The 23,381-nt window shown below is 34.5% G+C and overlaps 1 protein-coding gene and 1 long non-coding RNA gene across 6 annotated transcripts in view; one reads left to right on the top strand and one right to left on the bottom strand.

Annotated features, from left to right (window-relative positions):
* Window positions 1-4,249: 4,249 nt before the first annotated feature.
* Window positions 4,250-8,352, bottom strand: LOC148125316 (uncharacterized). The gene is made up of 3 exons (XR_015744337.1): window positions 8,219-8,352; window positions 6,903-7,192; window positions 4,250-6,815 (listed from the first exon to the last, which is right to left on the bottom strand). It is a non-coding gene; the product is annotated as an uncharacterized LOC148125316 (long non-coding RNA).
* CADM2 (cell adhesion molecule 2) overlaps window positions 7,749-23,381 on the top strand; it is a 393,141-nt gene continuing 377,508 nt past the window's right edge. For 2 of the 5 annotated variants that reach the window (XM_087937496.1, XM_087937495.1), the window contains exon 1: window positions 7,771-8,452. In XM_087937496.1, the coding sequence (XP_087793622.1) occupies window positions 8,392-8,452 (61 nt within the window). In that variant the 5' untranslated portion in view covers window positions 7,771-8,391. Of the gene's footprint in view, window positions 8,453-23,381 lie in introns of all 5 variants that reach the window. The other 3 variants (XM_026700674.2, XR_015744336.1, XM_087937497.1) reach the window with 3 other exon arrangements.

Raw genomic sequence — 23,381 nt, 5'->3', positions numbered from 1 at the left:
TGAAGAATATCTTCTGCAGAAACCAAAGATTATAGGGATAATTAATAAAATATTTAAAATTATTATTTGTAACAATCCAGTGGTTTTTGTTTTATTTTTTATTTTTGTAGTTCTTTAGCTAAATAAAATAGAAAATGAAAATCTCTTTGTGTGAGAAAAAAGGGGGCCTTGTGTTTCTACAAAATTTATAGTTTAAAAAAGAATTTAAAAACCATATATATGTGCAGGACATCAGGAGTTCAGCTGTAGAAAAAGAGTGGCTATAAACATCTAAATAAATCAATCACTATTGGGTGAAATGGCTTGAGAGAGTTTGTATTTGGAATTATATTTGTTGGAAAATTCACACTGTGCAGGAATTCAACACAATTTTAGCCTAAAATTAAATCACCCTATTGTGTGATTAATTTAATTACAATGAATTTATAGTGGTAAAGCACAGAATTCAGAAGTCAGCTAAATAATAAATAAGTTATGCTGCTGTTTCTTCGTGGGTCCATTATATAACATGTACGACAATATCAAAACTAATTTGTTATCACTATTATTAATTCAAGTCCAATCTATACTATGATTCTTAATTATACTCAAGTCAGGATTGTTGTTTTGATCTGATCATGTATCTAGAATGCAAGGTATTTCATTCACAGAGATATAAAGATAAAATACTGAATGCTATGAAACAAGAGGTCATCTGAAATCCCCATAAAGGCATCTATAAATGTGTCTTGAGTTGTCATCAATGAGTGGGAAGTCTTGGCAAATAATAAGAGCATCTGGCTCTACTGACTTGGCAGAGCAATCTGTGAAAAATGGCTCCTGCAGTTCCAGTACAAGTTCAAGTGCAAATATGACACTTGCAGCAGTTCCTGTTGATCCAGAATGAGACACTTTAGCATTATAGGAAATATATTCAAATTAATTGTATCTTCCAAGGAACCAGCAGGCCCATAATTTTACAGTGAAGAAAGACTGCTTCATAGAGAAATAATTTTGTTCCTCAACTATTCATATTATGAATATCAGTTATTACCAGCTCTTACTACAACTTTCTGAGCTGTCAAATAGATGCTCAAATTGCAGATTCTTCATATTTACTGAAATATTTTTATTAGAACTATCTTTTTTAAAAAGAGAAGATCCATGTTTTTGATACGGTTATGTTGTGCAGAGAAAGTCAACATCAGTTAGGGCCTAGAATGCATGCTACAATGCTTAACTCAGTTTTATTATGAGAAAATGCATAAGCAGTACATCCTAGCAATTTTAAAAATGTTCGTTTATGTAAAGCTATAGACAGTAACTGGTGTAGGAAAAGTTTGAGATATCAAATGATATTCTGTATACTGGCAATTAATTAATCTATGAACTGCAACTGGCAGTCAGAAGGCAAGATGAAAATTCTTTAATTTCACATCCAGTTTAACCATAGTTTCAATTGGGTAAATGTCACAATCCTAGACCAGGCCAAATTCAAAAATTCCAGGGAATTTCTAAAAGCCTGGCACTCTGACAAATCAGCCATCAATAGACACATAGACATTAATAATATCTATAGACTATACAAAAGAGATAATCAACCAGCCCCAAAGAGAAAAAGACTCCAGCACTTCTCCACTAGAATTGACATTCAGATTAACATAGATTCCAAGGCCAACTTCAAACCAACAGTCAAATAAGCAATACCCCAATCAAGAAACTGCCCAAGAGCCATTAGTAAACAGTCCAACCAAAGAATCCCTAAGATCATCCCCATCCACACAGCAAAGACACTACGATATAAACTGGCAGCAAATAGCAGTCCTTACTAGCACTGATGATGTTACCTAGTTAGGGTAATGAAACATCTGCCAACATCCCAGAGAGCACCAAGGATCCCTCATTTCAACCCTGAGCTACAACTATTCTCCTTTATTGGTACTGGTTAGTCTCTTGATAAGTATTACGGTATGCAGTAGATAAAGATTTGTATCTAGGTAGTAGTTATGCGCAGTAATAATTCATTGAATAAGATATTTAAAAATACCTTTTGTGGCAACATTATCCAGTTCACATATACTGTAGTATATAAAGTACATTTGTTGATTGCTATCTTACTTCAGACAGGTATTTTAAGTTGCAGTGATTCTATTTGAAATATTACCTCTATGCAATCAAATATAAAGTGATTACTTGTAGTTGCAAGTATGGGTCTGCATTTTTGACCTTGTCCCTAAAACTAGTCTTCAAGGTTACTTTCCTTATCAACTTCCCATGCTAAGGCTGTACTAGTAATTTGAATGGAAGATACTACAGAGGACGGAGTTCACTAATTCAGAGTCCACAAAATATTTGTGGAGAAAATATTTTACTGTAGAATAACCCAATATCTATACTTAATGTGGGTAGTTCTGAGAGCTTAGAAATAGGATGTTGGAGGAAGAACTAGGTGTTTTTTTAACTGTAGCACTGAGACTATGCATAAGAGCTATTGATGGAATGCTTATGTGGCATCATGACAGTGCCAATTTTTAGCCATCGTACAGATAGAACCTCTCCAGGATGATCTATCCCAAACATGCTTATTCAAATTTTCCAACTGTTCAAAATTTTCACTGTTCCTATAATTGAGTCTGTGCCTTCATTCACACTCTTCTCTTTCTTTCCATGTTTCCCTAAATTAGGTCTTAGTCTAACATGTTTAAAATATAACAGTGAGTCAGGTTATTTCTGCTTCAATTGATATTTCTGGATTGATTTAGTCTATGATTGATTTATTGATGATTTTGGGTATCCATGGTATTCTCAGGAGTCTTCTCTAACAAGCAAACTCAAAAATGTAAATACACTTTCTATTCTGCTTCTTCAAAATCCAATCTTGACTTCCATAGAGTGTCCTGAGGGAAAACACTGCCTACACAAATCTGATATTTGTAGGAATACATATTTTGTAGTATCCAAATATCCAAGGACTTAACTGCTGCCCTACCAAGTGCTAAGCTGTTGTATATTTCTTGACTTCTAGTTCCTTTCATATTGAGAGCAGATCATAAAAGGCAAAAGCTAATTACCATTGCAATATCTTCATTTCTAGTTCCAATGTTGATTGTTATACCTGTTGTCATCAGTTTGGTCTTCTTCATGGATAATCCCAGATCCATTTTTTTCACTGTGCTTTAAGGTTATAGCTTATTTGTATTTCCAGCTAACAGAGTAATATTGGGAGCATAGGGTTATTGATGCTTCTTGCTCCATTTTAAAAACCTTGTTCATCTTGTTCCAATCAAAACTCCCTTAATATATTTTCAGCATATAAACTGACTAAATATGGAGATATTATAAAGTTTGTAGGCTTTATGGTGCTGGAGATTTGTGAAGATGCATGAGTGATACTTCACTTTTATATATATAGATTTTGTTTCTGTGTATTCCAACTTGTGATGTTCACACATACAGGAATTCTGGTTGTGTGAAAACTGTTAAGAAATTATTACATATTTTTGTTCTGCATGGCAATATCAATAACTAGATAACCCAAAGCCTTTAATCTTGTTGAATATTAAATATCATTCTTTTTTAAAAAACATCTTCAATTCTATCTCAGAAGCATGTTAACTGAAGGACCCATCATTCAATGCTATAGTAACAAATATTGCATTTTATTTATACATGTGCTTTATTACCACTTTCCCTCACATATGATATTATGTCTTTGCTGATATTAGTAAAGTGATCACTGATCATTCAATTCCACCTCTTTCTGTATCACTACTTACTTTAGCTGGACAGTTGGGACAACCATCAAACCTTGGATGACCCTGCTGTGAGTTTGAACTTGTGGCATGGATTGGTGCATGCTACTTGGGGCATATTATCCCAAGACTACAAAGCAGGATTTGAGTGGAACAAAGGCTGTAGATACAGTAATATATAAATAAAACTACTGTCTGAACCACAAATTAGAATTTAAGGAAAATCCAAATGTAATATACAAAGGAGTCCTCTTTGGAACAGAGTTTTATCTTTAGCATACACTATCACAAAAATCTATGGCTACTCTTAAATGATCCATGACACTGTTCCCAAACAGCCAGATTATCCTTGCAATTTTTGAGTTTCAGATACATCTCTTGGACCATATGATTTTGGTACGGCAGCAGGCCTATTACTTCTCCGCTCATATAAATTCTACCTCCACATATCTTCAACTGCTGTTTCTTTTTGTCTATAACCAAGCTTTGAGGAAAGAAAAATCAGACTGGGAGCCTGCTTGACTTCATTTACTTTTATTTTTCCCTATCTGTAGATACTGGGTCACCTCAGCAGACTACTGGCACACGCTGAAATTACCATTTTTATTGGATTTTATAAAAACAAAAACAGAAATCCCCAAACAAAACCCCAAACCAAATAGTTATCATGTTGTCATTTATGAATAAACAAAATGTATGCCAGTATGCCATGATGCCAAAGGTGTTCTGTATGTTGGCTCAGGAAACTAAAAACAAAAATATATTCTATATTCTGGTATAGATTTATTGTCTTCTACACATGTAATTCATTGGGGTTTGCATTTTTTTTAAAAAAATCACAGTTTCCTATAGTGTTGTTAATTTAATGGAAAATATGCTTCTTTGATTGTTTATGAGACCAATAATGCAATAATTGATCTCATTTAATTCTTTATTGACATTTACGTTTTTGTTATATTCCTTTTCTTCAGCTTTGTATTTTATTATTTGCTATGCTGAATTCTACTTGGTAAAAGGAAATTAGTACTAGAAATCTAGTATTAATCTTATTTGCAATGTTTATAAGTATCCTAGCTTCTGTAACTCTAAAAAGCTCTGTTGCAATGATCACCATGCAATCCATTGGGAAATGACAAAGTAACAAAATTTTAAAAATGTGCACTGCAGCATTATAACATGAACTATCCTGTTTGTATGTGAATTACATACTTACATGAATATGTACAAACTTATCATGGTAGCATCAGATTACATATTTTGTAATATTGCTGAAATTTGTTCTGTTTGCTGTGGATGCCTCTGAACTTCAGTATAGTGTAATATTGTGACTGTACAAGATGATAATATCATAAACTATTTTGGGGCAATTCATTCAGCCATGCATTCCAGTGCTGGTCAGGGTAGAAAATTCTGATTTCAACTTCCTGCTACTTTGGACAGTTGACATGCACTATTCAGAGAATGTAAGCTTAGTGCTCCTCTTCTGATACTCATACATCTTAGCATGACAGGGATTGCATTTGCTATTATATTCCCACTTCCACATGTTTAATGGCCAATCAGGACCAACACGAAATTTTCTCAAACATATCCATCTTTTGATAATGCAGCCTTAATGGTTATGCCATTGACTCAATCACTTTTATAGGCACAAATTTGTTAAATGCTTGCCAACAGTGGCTGCCCATTGCTTTTGCACACATACCCTCTGTGCACCAGACTACAATTGCACCAGACTACAATTGTGACTGCATGTGTATTAAGTTCAGCTATAGATAATATGGGATTGCTACACACCTAACTGGTCAAATTTGTATTAATGTAACATAAAATTAAAAAGGAATATATTCCAGTGCTATGCTTTGTAGCATCAGGATAGTATATATCAGACAATCCTCTACCCATCTAAGGGGATACTGTTTAAAGTTTCCCCAAAACAACTTCTGTATTCTGAGAAGAATCTTTCCCTGAGCTCTGGGAGATGTTGGGAAGGCCAACAGTAATTGATTGTGTTCATGGAAACAAACTCTGGAAACAACCGCAGTGGGCATGGATGCTGTGCCCCAGCCTCTTTGAAGCCACTCTGTATGGGATAGGATGTATGGTCATTTCCAGGCATACACTTTTGGTCTACTATACCCAGTTGATGTACCTTTGATTTTGTTCTATTCTTTACCAAGTGTGGAAAACCCCTAGCCTTCGTTTTATGCCATATGGTCAAACATATCAGTGTTTTGAAGCTTAAATTGGAATTTCTTCTGGACATTGGCTTTGTCTCAGAGCCTAGGAGAATAATGGTTTGGTTTGTTCACCATATAATTCCACAGCAGACCTTTGCTTGGATTACTACTATACCAGCCATTGCCTCATGTGGGACTTGAATCATGCAGCTATAGAGCAACTGAATCAAATGAGGGGGAAATATACGGGGGAAATCAGACTGCAGAAAAGTCTGGTTCACTAATGGTAGTTTTTATAAAAGATCAACCAGAAAACTGACCAATACACTGGCAGACCAAAAAGCTGCTGACTTCTAGGAATTACACAATGAAATTGTGTTTACTGGACACTTATAATTCCTCCCACACTTTAATTGTATTGGTTTGTACTTCCCCAAAGAGGCTTAAAGCTATAAAAGCATTGTAACTCCAAATATAAGTTCTTAGGTATAAAGTCTTGAGCAAATAAACTGCCACAGCTAAAAATGGGCGGGCAGGGGGAAGAATATATAACACTATTGGTCAAAACTTACCCAACGTACTTTTGAATGCTTAGTTTATCTAGAGTTATGATGACCAGTAGCCTTCTGTCACAAGCTTTGGGAATTAAATGGTCATCCCTTGGGAATTAGAATATGATGGAAGAAAATACACTTGATGAACAGGGTGTTACAGTTTTTTTTTTAAAGGAGTTGATCTGATTTTCAAGTGGGAAAATACTGAATAAGTGGATGGTTCTGTAGCCACTAGGATTTCTTAGAAATGGGGAAACCACAGGGTACAGGTGGAATCATGCAGCCACATTATGCAGGAGCACTACAGTTGTGCACTGTAGTGATAGTGGCTATGTGGCTATGTCCTTGATCTGAAAAGAAAAAAAAATGAACACAACTGAGATGTGAAAGAAAAACAGCTTAATTTAAACCTTTATATTTTTTTCCATGAAACTTACTTGAATTTCCTTCTTTCAGTGATTATTTCACATACGCCTGTTATTTTAGGTCACCTGTCACTGCCTCCTTCCTTACTCATTCTTCTCCCTCAATCATTGTTCGATAATCTTCCCATCCCTTTTTCTTAGACTCTACATACATAGCAAACCATGCTTTTTAGTTTCAGTTGCGCGGCTGCCTGCGCAGTGACCCATTTTCCCAGACTCGCTCGCTTGTTCCCGCTCTGCTTCTCAATAGCTCTCAAACGGGGCGCTGTTTCAGGCCGCTGGGCACTTGCTTCGTTCCCAACCTGTCAAGTTAATAATGAATGAATAAATACATTGAAAAGAAAAGCCAGCCACTTTCAGAATTACCTTTGCACAGCGTCTCTACTACTTCCGATCCTTCCCCACCTTTTATTCTTTTGTCTGTTCTTCCATTGGCTTGTAAGTAATGTCTAGATGTAATTTTAATAGGCTTAAGTATTTGCCAGTCTGGAGTAGAGGCCGGGAAGCTGGTAACTCTAAGCAATAAGTCTCCTTCAAATATTTAAGATCCTCCTCTCCTCCTCTTATTCTTATTCCTATTCCCTTTCCCATTCCTATTCTTATTGCTTTCCTTTAACAGGCAGAATGTACAGAGTTTGTCCTTTTTTATTGGATAGGTGCTACTGTCTGTCACGTACTAAGCATGAAAAGGGGCGGTTGTCAAGGAGAGCATGGCTATGCGAACAGGGGGGCAGGCGGAGGGGGGAGATTTATCAAAATCCCTGGGAGAGGCGTGGTCTTGGAAATCTAGGGGTGTGGTTATTCAAAAAGGAAAGCGTGGTTTTGAAGAGGGGTGGCGACTTGGAAGAGAAAGGAGAGGGAGGGGGAGGAGGGAAAGAGAGAGAGAGGAGGAGGAGGAGGTGCGCGCGCTGAGATTGCCCTTGTGTCTAGAGCTGGAAAAAGCGGCTTGGGTAGCGGAGCACTCTCCCTTCGAGCCGAGGTTAGAAAGAGAGAGCGAGTGCGAAGCTGTGAGGAAGACGGGGGCAGCTGCCGCCACCCCATCTCGTTAGTCGGATTGGCCGGCGAAGAGGAGGAAAAAAAAGCAGCTCGTGTCACATTGCAAGGAGCGGATAGACGGCTCCGCGAAAGAAAGGAGGTGTGCGCGTGTGTGTGTGCGCGCGCGTGTGGGGGGCTGTAATTGTGCCCATCCGGAAAAAAAATTAAAAAAAGAAAGAAAGAAAGAAAGAAAAAAGGACAGGGCTGGAGGACGAATTGATGGGAAGAGGAAAGCCAACCGACAGCACTTCTTCCCCGCTGCACACCCGCGCGAGCCTGGTTCTCGTGGTTACCCGTTGGATAGGTTGAGGGAGACACTGCGGCGGCGGTTTTTGCAGAAGGAAGGACGAGCCCGGTGAGAAGAAGAGGAGGAAGCTGCGGTTGGTAGCAGCAGAACAGCCGCCGCCGCCGCCGCCGCGGGATTCTCTTGCTTTCACGTCCAGCCAGCCGGAGGGAAACCTCCAGGATGCGGCTGAAACCGAGCGTCGTCTTGCGCTTATACAGCCTCTGCGGGATCCTTATACAAGGTACCACCCCCGCCCGTCCCCCTCGTTGGCCCCCGCTCTCTTCCAACTTAGGGATATGATATGTGCGTCCTAAGGTGTTTTTTTGGGGGGGCGGGCGGGGTGGAGCGGAATCGGTAGAGCTGAAGAGGCCACAGCTGCTTCGTAAGGATTCCTCAGTTGACCTTATTTCTTCTTTCCCCTGGAGCTTTGCCCTCAACCTGTTCCTTATTTGTCTTCGTCTCTTGCTTCTCTGCTTCTCCCCCCCCCCCCCCCCCCAGTCTCCCTCTCTCACATGCCTGGCATCTTTAGCTGTGGGGTTCCTTTGCCGCCTTCTGGTTCGCTCTCTCTTTCCCCTTTTTGCCTATTTCTTTCATCCCTTCACCCTCCGGTGTTGTCTTCTACAGAAGCCCCACTTGGGTAATGCTTTCCCTCCTTAAAGTGCTGCACAAACATTAATCCTTTCCTGCCCGCCCTTAATAGTCTCTCCCTCGTGCCCTCCCTCCCTCCCTCCCTTGGAGTCTCGCGTTCTCCCTTTCAACTCCTTGCAACCGTCCCCTTATGCCACTCTTTTTCACCCCATCAAATAGGTCTAGGAAAGTGAGAAGGGGAATGCAGTGAGGTGAACAATGTGTGCACTGCATCATCATCCCAAGACGATAAAAGGGGGGCGGAGGAGGGCACAGACAATAAGACTATAGAAGTGTGTCTTGTCTTAAAGATGAGCAAAGCGAAATATTGGATTCCCCTTTCCTCCCGCCATAACCTGTAATATGTACTGTAGTGCATCCTCGAATCCCCTTGTTCCCCTCAATTCTTTGTTTTGCATTATTTGTTCCTTATTTTCTTCCTAATTTATGTTCCATTGACACTGATATTGACCCAGTAAGTGAAATGCAAAAATTACAATGGAAGAAATGGGTAAGGTATGTGTAAATTCATGTAAATGAATGAATCTAAAAATATGTGTCTGTTAAATAAGAAGTAGAAAGCACGGCAGCTTATTTCAAGCTTCCCACAGTATCTCTTTTACCTTTGTAAAATTGTGGTAAGTGGTGAACAGTAATGTCTTTTAAGGAATCCAGGGAAGGATTCTGTTGATCCTTGTTCCTTTGAGAATGTGGCTGTGATGCTGGAATGTGCAATAAGGGTAAGGATCTCTCTCTCTCTCTCTCTCTCTCTCTCTCTCTCTCTCTGTATGTGTGTGTGTGTGTGTGCCTGTATGTCTTTATGGCTGCAGTGTTTGAGTATGTGGTTGGAGGGTCCTTTTGCTGCCTGTTTCTCCTTTCCTCTCACAGGCAACGGGAGAATATAACAGTTAGAAATCCAAACGTGTCAGGATGAAGCATCCTTGAGTGTTAACCATCTAGTTTGCTTCTGGAGGCTTCAAATGAGGTCAGCCAGCACCAGCAACTTCTGCATGCTTTCTTCAGGATGGTTGACATTTGCCTCCCTTTCCACAATCATGTTGTCTGAGTCCAAAAATTTCTCTCAATCTCTCTATACTCTAATTAAGAAACAGTTGTGACCTTGTATAGGCACACAGTATCATCTCTTTGCAAGGAGTGGTAGTGTAAAGTTGGTTGATTCTTCTTATTGGTATTCTATGCCTCCATGTAATTGCCATAGTATGGTATATGGTCTCCAGAGAAAGCAGTTAGAAGCCTTTGCTCCCTATATCCCCAAAGCAGAAGTAATCTTTTAAGTGAGTCGGATTCTGCTGGATTTGGGAATCTGCATAAACTCCCAGGTTTTTCTCTGGAGTTTTAAAGGCAGTGCTGAAAAGAGGTGGAATGTGTTTGGGAACTGAGATGATTTTATATGGCTATTTGCTTTTCTTACTAATCTCTGGGAACTGCTGGGAATGTGACAATACAAGGAGCTGCTGTTGTGCTGCTCTATGGGATTATTTATTGAGGAATCTGGCAGGTGGCACATGTAGGGGGTTGCCTCTCTTGTTACATTTCCATGTGAACTGTCAATTCTCTTTGCTGCAAAAGGAGGGGGAAGCTCTCCTTATTGATTTTTTTTTTCATCAGTGTAATCATGGTTGCTTCTGGCGAAAAAAAAAACTTGATATATTTTAGGATATGGAGTCAGCTGCATTCCATGCACACTGTATTTTAGAGGAAACTAATAGTGTAATATCGTGTCTGCCTGTCCAGATACGTGCATTTTTTTAAACACAGCAGTTCAGTGATTGTGCCAGGAAGGAAAAAAATGCACCACTGCAGGCAGCATCAGGTAAAAGAAAAATGCCATGCAAGAGATTGCTTTTTGCTGTTGCTGTTATGAAGGTAATCATACTGGTCCTTTTCCAGTCAGATAAAGAATAATATATTTCTTTTTACATCACGTACCTGGTATTTGCCTTATATTGTAAAAAGTGGGGTGTTCTGTTTGGCTTTCATTTGTCAGTTTTTCAGCAGTCTGTGATGAAAATTAGAGTTCAAACAGTCACCCTTGCAGGTCTAACCGAGAAGGTGCTCTGTAAAACACTTTGCCTGATCTCTTTCTTATAATTAAAAATTAAATGATTGAATTCTTCCAATATACAGAAGCCTGTTGTCTCTTCATATGACCGAAATGAAACAATAAGAAATCAATATGTATTCATAACATAAGTATGCTATTCTTAATAGTTAAGCACATATTAGTTCCTTATGTTAATCTCTACATGGGTTTATTTTGGCCATTAGTCATTAATATTATTATATAATATTAATAAACTTGCTTGGAAAAACTTCGTTCATCCAATTTAATCATTTCTAAACTTTTGTCTGTTTTAATGCACATAGACTTTGCTTATCTAATTTGTAGATAAACAATGAAACTACAATAATGAATTGAAAATCAAGATTTTCAGTCAACATTTGAAAAAAGCTTCACTTTTTTATTGTGGGCAATACAAATCTTTTGAAATGTAAACCATCTGGTACCTACATTCCTTATATTGAAGTAGTTGTATTTATTACAATGGACTTGATAATGACATCTTAATTTGATTTAAGAAAATAAGGAAAGAAAAATGGGCAGATGAAATCTATTTTTATCTAGAATTGAGGCTGGGTAATAAATATAATTTGTACAGGGATATGGTTTTGTTGTAATAACCTGTCTTAACCAGAAGGCCAACTGCAAAAATCCAGAATATTTTAAGGAGGCAATAGATCATCAGGTTGTATGGAGATTGACATTGCCTTACAAGAAGTAAGCAATCTTTGTACAAAATGTATATAAAGACATTAGTGGGCAGTGAAAAGATGAATTCAAGATTTTACTTGAAGCTTCAAGATTTTACATTAGGCTAGACATTTTTTCTCCTACATTTAAATATAAAGTCAAGTTATCTTGCTACTGGATATAGTAAAAGTGCTCCCAGTTAATGTTAATAGCCTAACCAACAAATCTTATATAAGCCATTATATAGTTATATATTTATTCGTTAACCTGCTTCATTATATTACTTTTATCTGGAAATTTTTAGAAGCTAAACACATGGAATTGCTTAATATTTTATCAGTCCTACAAAAACCAATTAAAAGCGTGGTTTAAAACTAATCATAAATAAAATAATATATTTTCAAAACATGTGTATTGCATCCATGATGTGAAGATTGCAATTATAAACATTTTACTGTACTTTAAACATGTAGAGGTGTGAGAATTGGCCCAGAATTGTAGCTGCTATAGCCCCCTGCTGTGAGATAATGCAAATAGCACCCAGTGCTTTAAGCTATACCTTTCTGAAAATACAAAGTACTGTATTTTTTTTAAAAGGTTAATTGGGATTTCAGTAAGATAGAATGAATATGTTAAAGATCATTTATAGTCTTACTGAAATAAAAATCTCATCAAAAGATTGCTAATCTATAAGGAAAGTATATTCTGATACCTCAAATATCAGTAAATCATTGTCAATAAATGACTCACTAACATTTCATGACTGACAAAACATGTGCTGACAAGTCTATAAATTAGAATGTTGAATATTTTTAGCCCATTAAACATAAGACAATAATATTGCTTAAATGTATGCTAGAAATAATGTTGTGATATGAAACTGCAAGGGTTTGGTCAAAATGATGTATACTCAGGTCATATTTAAAATATCTCTCAATACTTACATGAAAACTATCAAGTTATAAGAAGACTTTCCCAAACTTGGTGCACCCAGACACTTAAGACGACAAACTTAGAAGATCAGGCTGTTCCAATTTTAGGAAATTCCAATAGTTAATTCTAATAATAACTTAAGGTTGCCATGTTAGTATAAGCTGATTCATAAAACTATATGTTGATCTAATGTAAGACAGAATATCAAGTAACGTCTTCCATAAGATGCATCTGCCTAACAAGATATGTTAAGCAACAAGAGGTGTGATTATAAAATTTTATCATTTTCCAAAGTATAATTTGAATATAATTGGTGGCATAATATTATTTAAAATGTCACATTTGTGTATTTATGCATTCCGTGTATCAAAATACTATATTCCGGATAAACAGTAATTCTTCTATTTATTAACAAAGTTAAACACTGATATTTTTTAAAGTAAGGCATTCTTGTCAGAACATGACAAGAATGATCATATTTTGTGAAATACTTTTACCGGATTATAATAAACATGTATGCAGATACATTGAAAGAAATATCTTAGAAATATATTTATATGTAGTTAATAATTTCAATGTAAATAGTAGAGATTTGGTGAATTAATGTGTATATTTCATATAGTGCAATAGTACTAATAAAAGGAATATAAAACATTATTTTTGCCAGATATAGTTAATAATGTTTATGTATAGAAACATAACTTAGAATTATTTATTGTGAAATATATATGCATATTTAAAATCTGTCTTGTAGTTTGGTTGTTTTTCTATCATATTATTTTTCTTTCTTTTTAATGTTGATATTTTGGGTGTTTTATACTCCTGATTTGTTGACATTCATGGATAGTTATTTATAATAAATACTAATGTTTATCAAAAATAAAAATGAAAGTGAGAACACCAGAGAGTAAATAAAACCATGAAAAAAACCACGTGTACACACACACACACACACACACACACACACACATGCGTACTCAACCCAATTAAAGTGTTCCTTTTGCTATTAAATAGAAAATAAGGGAATACAACATATCAACAAAAGTAGCTTGAAGTTAGAATGTTTGATATTTGTTTACTTAAACTTTTTTTATGAGCAATGGACTAGCTAGTATATTTTTCTATTTTTAGTCTTAATGTCCTCAGGAAATAATTTCTAGTCACGAATTTTAATTATATTTCAAAACTGCAATTTTTCCAATGATTCACTTTTTTACATTTTGCAAAATGGCATATACACATTCTCTCACACACAAACATGCCATTGTTTTGAATATCAGAGTATTACTTATTTTATTGACAATTTTTGTGTAATAAAAGTGGCAAGGCCTTATTGTTTTGTTTCTTTAAGAACTGAATTTTTTATTATTTTTTCATATTTTCATCAAATGAAAAGAAAATACTATGATTTTAGAAATACTATTTAATTATTGTGGGATATAATAATTGAAAGCCTGACAATTTTCCTTTGCTTCTTCTTATATTAAACACATTCAAAATGATTATTTTGAGTTTCTTTTTCATGTCTTTTTCTTTTTCAATACTTAATTTCTCTTATTTTCCTTAATTGTTCCTGTATTCCTTCTTCAGGATTATTTATTTATTCAACTATACCCATTAAGGTTTAGTCCATAGTTTCTCAAATGTATCATGAAAGAGTTCAGTTGCACTAATTGTATTATTGGTTGAAATGTTGCCTTCTGTTTTCAGGCTACTGTGATTGCCTTCAAGTCAGGTTTTTGTTTTTGTTTTTGGCTCCTGGCAATTGCTGGACAAGTCCTTGAGGTATTCTTGGCAAGGATTTTCAGAAGTGGTTTGCCATTGTCTTCTTCATGGGACTGAGAGAGAGTCCTTCCCTTCTTCTCCTCCTCCTTATCATCGTCGTCATCATCATCATCATCATCATCATCATCATCATCATCATGTTTTCCCCCTGCTGCAGGAGGAGGATCTGCTTTTCAGATCAACAAATGCCATCTTGCATGTTCAAATGCAGCATCTGAGTCATGTCTCAATTTTGACGGAGATGGGTGTATATCCAAAGGTTGCAACAAAAAACCACTTGCCTTTTGGGTCTAACATCAATTTGGTCTATATTCAGTTCAGCATCTCCCTGGTGGGCAGGCAGTATCCAGCAGTACCACTAGGATGAGCAGACCTCACTGCCTGAGACTGAGAGAGAATGACTGTCCCAAAGTCCACAGGTGGCTTTGTGCTCAAGATAGGACTAGATGTCAGTCTCACAGTTTTTAATCTGGTGCCTTAGCTATGTTTTTTATGTTTCCTACCTTGAGCCAAACTCAATGAAAAATATGTTCATATGTTTATATGACCAGTTCATGATTCCTTGATGGAAACTTAATATGTAAAACCTAATATATAAACTACTCCTTTGTGAGTAGTTTAAACCTGGTTCTGGATGTTGTTAACACTGTAGAAAAGCTATGAACGAATGACACAATATGGGAAGGATGTGTTCTTTATTTGTTTTTTCAGGCCAGGCTTATATTCAGAGATGCCAGAGAATGTGTATATGACCAGGTGATCTAATATGAATTACTCAACAATGAAACAACTAGGAAACTTGACATTTAAACACAAAGTTCCCAGATGTTATTTTAGTGTTATAAACAATTCCAGTGCCAATTGAAGTTGAAATATACATAAGATATTCATAGATTATTTTATTAGCTCAAAATAATTACACATCTCTTATCTCTATGCAACTATGTAATACTTTATTTATCAGAATTACATTTTTAGAGATCAGAAAATATTTGCAAGATCATTCACCATATCAATTGATAAACTCAAGAAACCCAGCTCTATTTTACCATCTGCCCAAAATTTATTTCTAGAAAATGTAATGCACTTATCATTTTTTGTAACTTTAAAAACAAGTTTTGGGGATGTTTTGCAAACATTTGTTCTTTAAGATTTTAAGTAAAACACACTAAGAAGGTTGGATAATTTAAATAGTACAAAAATCACATGGTTTCCAACAGTTAAAATAATAATAATAATAATAATAATAATAATAATAATAATAATAATAATAATAATAATATTTATTTCAAGCCCAGCCTAAGTTAAAATATAATATAAATCCAGCAAGCTTTATGGAGACTTGAACTTGACAGGCTTGAGAGACTTTGGTCCATGTCCATGTCCAAAGTATATAAACAACACTGGACATATTCACATCTAGATTTGCAACCTTGCTGTCCTTGATATGCCCTTTGATATCCCTATGATAGCAAATTACCATAATTACTTCTAGGAAGAATACCTGTATTTTTTCCAAATCATTATCTGTGACTTAAACATTTGGGTCTTGAAGAACTTATATTACACATATTACAGGAATAAGCTGTTTAAAAAAAAACATGGGCAAGAGAAACAAATGGTTAGAAACAAATGAATGCAATCCATTAAAAATTAACATGAAAAATAACAATTGCTGTAAAAGTAAAAAGTCAATGTTGTAATGTTATTATTTTCTACTATGCTAAAAAGAGTTGGAAGTCTTTTTCCATGTTTCCTTTGTACCCCACACTTTCTCCTTTTTTTCCTTCCCTCCATAGTTTCCCATTACTTTCCCATTTCTTTTGTATTTTGTATACTGATTAATAAAAATATTATGATAAAAATTAGCAATTGCTGTGAAATATAAGCATCTTCTGAATGTAACCCATTCTGTAATATTAAAATATGTTATCTACTTCTCTGTCCAGTTACCTGTTCCACTGGAAAAGTGTTCTTTCCCCTTTCTTTTTCCCTTTTCACCATAACCATATCTTTTTCTTACTATCTCCTTCCCTCCCCTTTCTTTTTTTCCTTCCTGTTTCTTTTTTAAAGATAGAGGGATATTTGAGTAAAGTTTACTGTGTTTACATGCATATGAGTGGACTATTTGTAAGACAGAAGAGTTGACACAGATAGACAATATATGATTGACTAATTTATAAATGGAGAACTTTTTATAAACAATTACTTTTAATTGATAGTCATGAATATATTTAATGCTTTTTTATGCTAATCCCACTCCTTTTTTGATGTGTGATTTATAGAAAATATATAATCCATATTTATATATGCATATACAAATAGTATTAGTCATATGCATACATTTATCACAGGACATGGAGAAATTCGAGAACGGATTATTCCAGTGAAAAAGCAAGACATTGATCAGGATCTTAATCTGTGATTGTAATTACAATGTATAAACAGAGTTATAATATATAGTAGGCATTGATATCAATATAAATATTCCATGTGGGAACCTGATCTTAAATTCAATCCCATTTTTCATTGGGGTGTATATGGTTGCATATTATAAAGTAAAGCTAGATTATAGACATGGGCATAACAAAGTTTTTTTTAAGAACCTGTCTTGAATATTGATGGTTTTATAGGGTGACATCTAGTGTTATATAAGTGGATTCCTTTCCCGCACTTTTCTTCCATGTTTTCTACACAGCCATCTGATTTTGTTAATCCTCAACAGAGCAGTTGTGGGACGGAGTGGGGCAACAAGAAGAAAGAAAATATATTTGCCCAACATAGTAATTTCACTGGTGGCTGGACACAGTTTCTAACAGAATAGCTATTAACCTAGTTAACTTTTGGAGAAAAAGGTATTTGGGGAACATTTGTTTCTGAGTGTGTATAGTTTAGTATTAAATGATTTTTTAGGACTTGAACTGGATTAAAGTGTTGCATACTATAAAATATATTTCAATATTTTACCAGTGCATTATTTCTACTGCAAAGGCATTGTAAAACATAATGTATATAAATCCCATTATTCTGACTTGCCTCATATTTCTTCCATCATTTCAAGGAAGAAGAGAAAATATGTGATAAACATTAATATTATATTCCACATTACATTTTTATTAGGATGGTTATAAAACAAATAAACAGGTGGTTTATGTTTGTGCATGTTTATAATCTATCTGAATATCTAAATTTATTATTACTTCTTAATTCCATTATGCAAATGGTTGCACAGACATGCAGAGATAGCTGTAGATTCTGAAACATCCAACACAGTCCTTACAAACCATACATCTGCTTTAACAATTTCTAATGTTTGTAGGTGTTCCTGCATATTACACCACCTTTTTAAAGCTTTGAATAATGGTGCAGTTTTATGTAATTCATTTCAGTTTAAATTGTACAAGATAGTAAATATGAAATGTATTTCAAATTTTGTGAAACTTTGTTAAAAATTTTGTTTTAAAAGATGCTGTTTTTCATTCATTCACCTTTTTTTGACATTATAAATCTTTCTTCCAAATGATTAAGAGGATAATCATTTTCTAAATAAAATTTAAACTGAAAAGCTTTGCCTCTTCAGTTCCTGAGTAGATTAGAAAAACTCCTGCTGTGTGTATGGTTCTCAGTGCACATATACAGTCATGGTTCATCCATAAAGATAAATTTATTACTATGATTTTAATTTAAAAATCATTCAGAGTGTCTTCAACTTGTTTGATAATCTTATTGTAAGAAAACGTAGTTTTTGAAACCATACCTCACAGTGCTGAATAACATTCCTTTGTAAAACAATCCTGAACACACAACTAGTTTTTTTTTAAATGTCTATACTTAAAATATATCTCATGAAGTAGCTTTGGGTCAGTTACATTGTTGGATTGGAATACATCTCAAGATTGCAATGATAGAGATAAAATAAGAAAGACCACTATGTACTTAAACTTAAACTAAACTTAAACTAAAACACAAAGTAGAATTCAAATGTAACAATGAAATTATATTAAAAACTAAATAAATAAATTTAAACACCTATCAGTTTTTGATATACAAGATTGCACAACAGAATTGGAAGGGACGTTGGAGGTGTTCTAGTTTAACCCACTGTTCAAGTAGAGATCATATACCATTCCAGACAAATAGATGTCCAATCTGTTCTTCAAAACCTCCAGTGATGGAGCATCCACAACTTCCAGAGGCAAGATATTGCACTTAATAATTGTTCTCACTGACAGGAAATTCTCCCTTAATTCTAGGTTGAATCTTTCTTTGTTAAGCTTCCATTCATTACTTCTTTTCCTGCTCTCAGGAACTTTGGACAATAGGTTGACTCCTTCAAATATTGGAAGCCTTATATCATGTCACCCTTGGTCATTCTTTTAAACTAGACAACTCTTCACTGTTAACCTCCAGTCTTTCATTCACATGTTTTGCTCTTCACATTCTTTCTAGAGGCTCAACATCATTTTTGTATCATGGTGATCAAAACTGGACACAGTATTCCAAATGTGATCTTCTCAACACAATATAGAATAGAATAGAATTCTTTATTGGCCAAGTGTGTTGGACACACAAGGAATTTGTCTTGGTGCAAATGCTCTCAATATACATACAAGAAAAGAGTCAAGAGTCAAGAATCATAAGGTACAACACTTAATGATAGTCATAGGGTACAATAAGCAATAAAATACTAGGAAACCACATAAAGCTATACTAACACTTTATGTGACATTGATGTTATCCGTTGATGCATCTTAGGACTGTATTGGCCTTTTTGGCAGTTGCAGCATACTGCTGGCTAATATTTAAATTATTCCTAGATCCCTCAACAGTTAACTGCTGTTGAGCCAGGTACCACCTTTTTTGTATCCCTGTGCATTTGGTTTTCTTGTCTAAATGTAAAATATTACTTTTTCACCATTAAATTTATATTAACTTACATTTACATAACTTACATTAGAAAGGACCCAGTGTTCAAGTCTGTCAAGATCCTTATATATCTTGAGCTTATTCTCTCGAGGGTTGGCTAATTGCCTCAGCATAGTGTCACCTACAACTTTTATAAATTTCCATTTATCCCTTCATCTAAATCATTTATGAAACTGTTGAAGAGTATTTGGCCTAAGACAGAATATTGTGGCTCTCCACTACAAACTGCTCTCTATGTCAACATAGTTACATTGACGATTAAATATTGAGTGTGGCTGGTCAACCAGTTACAGCTGGTGGTGTACTATCTATTCCACATTTTTTTCTATCTTACCAAGAAGTAACTTTGTCATCTACTTAGTCAATGCCTTACTGAAGTCCATGTATACTATGTTCACATCATTTTGCTGGTCCACTAATTTAGTCACTTTGTTAAAGAATGCAATAAGGTTTTTCTGGCGTGATCCATTTATTGCATGTTGGCTTCTAGTAATAGCTTTGCTTGTTTCTAGGTGTTCTCAGATCTGTTCCTTATGGAAGAAAATTGAATAATTTGTTCTTTAGAAGAAAGATACTTGGCCACAAAATAAAGCCTTATGTAACAGGAATATTAACAACTGTTATTGATACCTGGAAAATGAGAAATAAATAGGAATATGCTTTACCTATTCACATAACTAACGTCTGCACAATGCATTGATTTCTATCTTCCACTTAAACCATGCATTTACTGTGTCAGCTTAACAATTATTTTATTTGTTTTTGTTATTCTTTTCTCCAGAATTTTGTATACAGTTGCCTTGTTTTTTTGTATTTGGGAGGAACAGGTCTACTTCTATTTACAAAAATTCTGCTCTAGCAGCTTAAAAATGTCTGACAGCTCATAGGAATTTTAAGGACAAATTACCTCTCAGTGTCAGTGGATGCTTAGGGATAAATATTTGAACAAATGGAAAATACCAAACTGACCTACATCTGCTGGATTATCTCTGTATTAAACCTGCTTCTATTTTTGCCATGCAATATGGCAAGAGATTGCTCTAACTATTCCTTAACATAAAAATACAAAATTAGTTATTTTGGAATGTAAAAAATCAGTTTCTGAAGTAGACATAAATTCATTTGTATATTGCTTTTATGCTGCAATTTTGTTGGTAGTATTGAGTTTATAAAAATTCTCTGATAACTAGGCATAATTTATCAATGTTCTTCTGTCCTGATACCCTTTTTTACAAGCTGTGAAAGCGGACTAGCCTTAAGATAAGGTGACTGAAGGGAATAGGAATAAATACTAATCTGCTGATTACTTATTCTGATCCCAAGCAGTGAGTGCTCATAAATCACTTGGTACTTAAAACAGAATACTCAAGGAAATCCTTCCTATGTTCTTTTTCTCTTCCTTTGTATTTATAACTGAGGGAATCTCAACCCTACCTTTTAGAATAATAGCTGAATATTTAGTAGTCATGGAATGTTAAATCTCATACAAGGAAAACAATTATTTTAATCATTAAAAACAAATAAGAAGATAAGAGAAAGCATTAATCTGTAGCTTGTTTATTTACGGAAATGTTGTTGGGTCTCATATAAGTGTCTTTGGAATATTTATAAAAGAATGCAGCCAAATCCTTTGGGTGGGAATATATCTGCTTTCAGGGAAACAAAGGCATATGGGAAGAGGTAGCATTTGGGAAACATCTAGAGTCTAGGGCACAGGTTTACATAATGGTGAATGAATGATTGCTACATACATCACCATAACCATTTTATCAAGAACTGTGCCTCCTAGCAGCTAATTGTTAGAGGTTCCAAAATGTGCCTTCTAAATGCAAAGCATGCATATAAGCCTCTATTTTTACTTTACTTTATTGATTAGTCCTTGGGCCATATCAAAGTGCAGAGTTCCAGATACAAATTATTTCTAATCTGATAAAAGCAATTTAAAATGGAATTGGATAAAATACAATTTGCAATGAAATTGGAATAAAATACAGTCTAAAATGAAATTGGAATAAAATACAATAATTTAAGAAAAAGATAAAATATGATAAAATAATATTTTGGTATCAACCCTACAATCTACCCCAATCAGTCCCACGTATGCTGATCTCAACCGAACCATTTTGTTTAAGTACTGTGCTGTGTTAAATATTATTTTCAGATTCTGGCCGCACATAAGGTTACTTGTTTTGATATAAGCCTCTAAAATTTGCTTTCTAAGATCTTTTATTTTTAAAAATAGGACACTTCTCCTGGGAAATTCTTTCTGGTCTCAGTTTAACAGATTTCATAGAATTCTTAACAATTGGTAGAAACTTTTCATAATAGTGCCAAAGTAGAATATGGGTAGACAATATAGTAGGAAAAATATCTTTTGATTTTCATAGAGTGTACATGTGTTTTAGTTTTGATTCTTAAAAGGTTCTTTGAAATGTGCTGAGGTACAATTTATTTCCAAAGTTCTCCACTGCCCTACTTGTATTTCTGATTTTTTTTAAAATCTTGTATTAAATTGAAATCTTTTTGATTGTTGCATCCATATTTTCACCTAAAAATAATCAGTGATTGTTTAACAAAATATCTATATAGATTGAAGAGCAAACTATAAATGAAAAGATTAAAAATGTTGGTAAATAAATTCACAAATTCAGTACTGCTGCTCTAAGACAAGAGTCTGCTGCTTTTTTCTCTCTGAATGGCCAGATCCTGTCCCTTCCACTTCCACAGGTATGATTGGCAGGTCTGCAGGTCATGACATCAGCCCAGCAGAAAGGAGGCCATGATAGGTGCTTTTATCCTTTGTTGTTTTGTGTTACGGTACTATATTAGTATTTTGACAATGGAATAGCACCTTGGTGGATACCTGCCAGTAAATTGCATAAATTGTAGAAAATTGTATTAAATAATGTTGTTTATCAGTGGTTGGATAAATATTGATGTTATAAGATACAGGATTTGTAAATTATACAATTATTGACAGGGTCTGTTCTCTTGGAAGTAAAGCCCATCACTATAGCATGTTTGAAAACTTTTAGAGAGGGAACTTAGATGGTGCTATTCTTTCATCATTGCCTTTTGACTGAATTCTTTAATGCTATTCCTATTCATTTTCTTTTTCTTTTTAACTAAGAATTTAGATATACTACTATTTGATTTCTTTGTTTTATTAATTAAATGCAGTTAGTATTGTATTGCAATAGTTTATTTCAGCTGTTTTAAAATCAAATAACATTGTCATTGACTTGGGAGTGAAATAAGGGTGATACTATATGTTCTTTCATTCAGGTTTATAGTAAGTGTGGAGGTAGTTTTTAATGTCATAAAATTTATTTTTTATTTGTTTATTTATTTGATTTGTCAATCGCTTACAAGATAATAGGTATAAGTATATACATAGTTATGAATACATGAAATGGGTACATATAAGAAAAATAAAAGAAACGATAGGACAGGGATGGTAGGCACGTTGGTGCGCTTATGCACGCCCCCTACAGACATCTTAGGAAAGGGGTGAAGTCAATAGTAGATGGTCTAAGGTTAAAGCACATTTGGTTATACTACTTAACTGTTCAATAGTAAGAAACCAAATAAATCTTTGTAATTAAATATTTTAAACTTTTTTTGAGTTCAATATTTTAATATTTAAAAGAAATCAATTAGTTTTTAAAAATTAGCTGAAAAAAGATGTAAGTTCTAGTTTACAACAGATTTCAGTTCATGGTTTAATTTGGGCTTTCTATTCCTTACAAGAACATATTTAGAGAATATTTATCATAAATCTTACTAGTGCTTCAAAATAACTTGATATAATGCCAAATTACATTTTGATGGATGACTCAAAAAGACTTCTAATTTGATGAGGAGTGGGAGCTGAAGTTAATTCTAGATTTTCCTCCTGACAATGGAAATTTGTAACCTTTCCAGGTTCATTTTTAACTGTGGTTCTTCAATTTTAATTAGGCTGTACTCTGAAGGTTAAAGACTAATGAAGATAACAAATAATATATTTATTTCAGAATTGATTTGTTCCGCATGTATTAAATCTGCTCCTCTAATCCTTTTCAAGGTTCATACATAGTTTATACAAAAAACTTGTTACATAATAACAAATCAAATTCTGGTTAAT

Source organism: Pseudonaja textilis, chromosome 7 (genome assembly GCF_049901715.1).
Source record: "Pseudonaja textilis isolate UNSWEBS1 chromosome 7, rPseTex1.2, whole genome shotgun sequence".
NCBI classification, from domain to species: Eukaryota; Metazoa; Chordata; class Lepidosauria; order Squamata; family Elapidae; genus Pseudonaja; species Pseudonaja textilis.
This window is presented reverse-complemented; position numbering and strand designations above follow the sequence as displayed.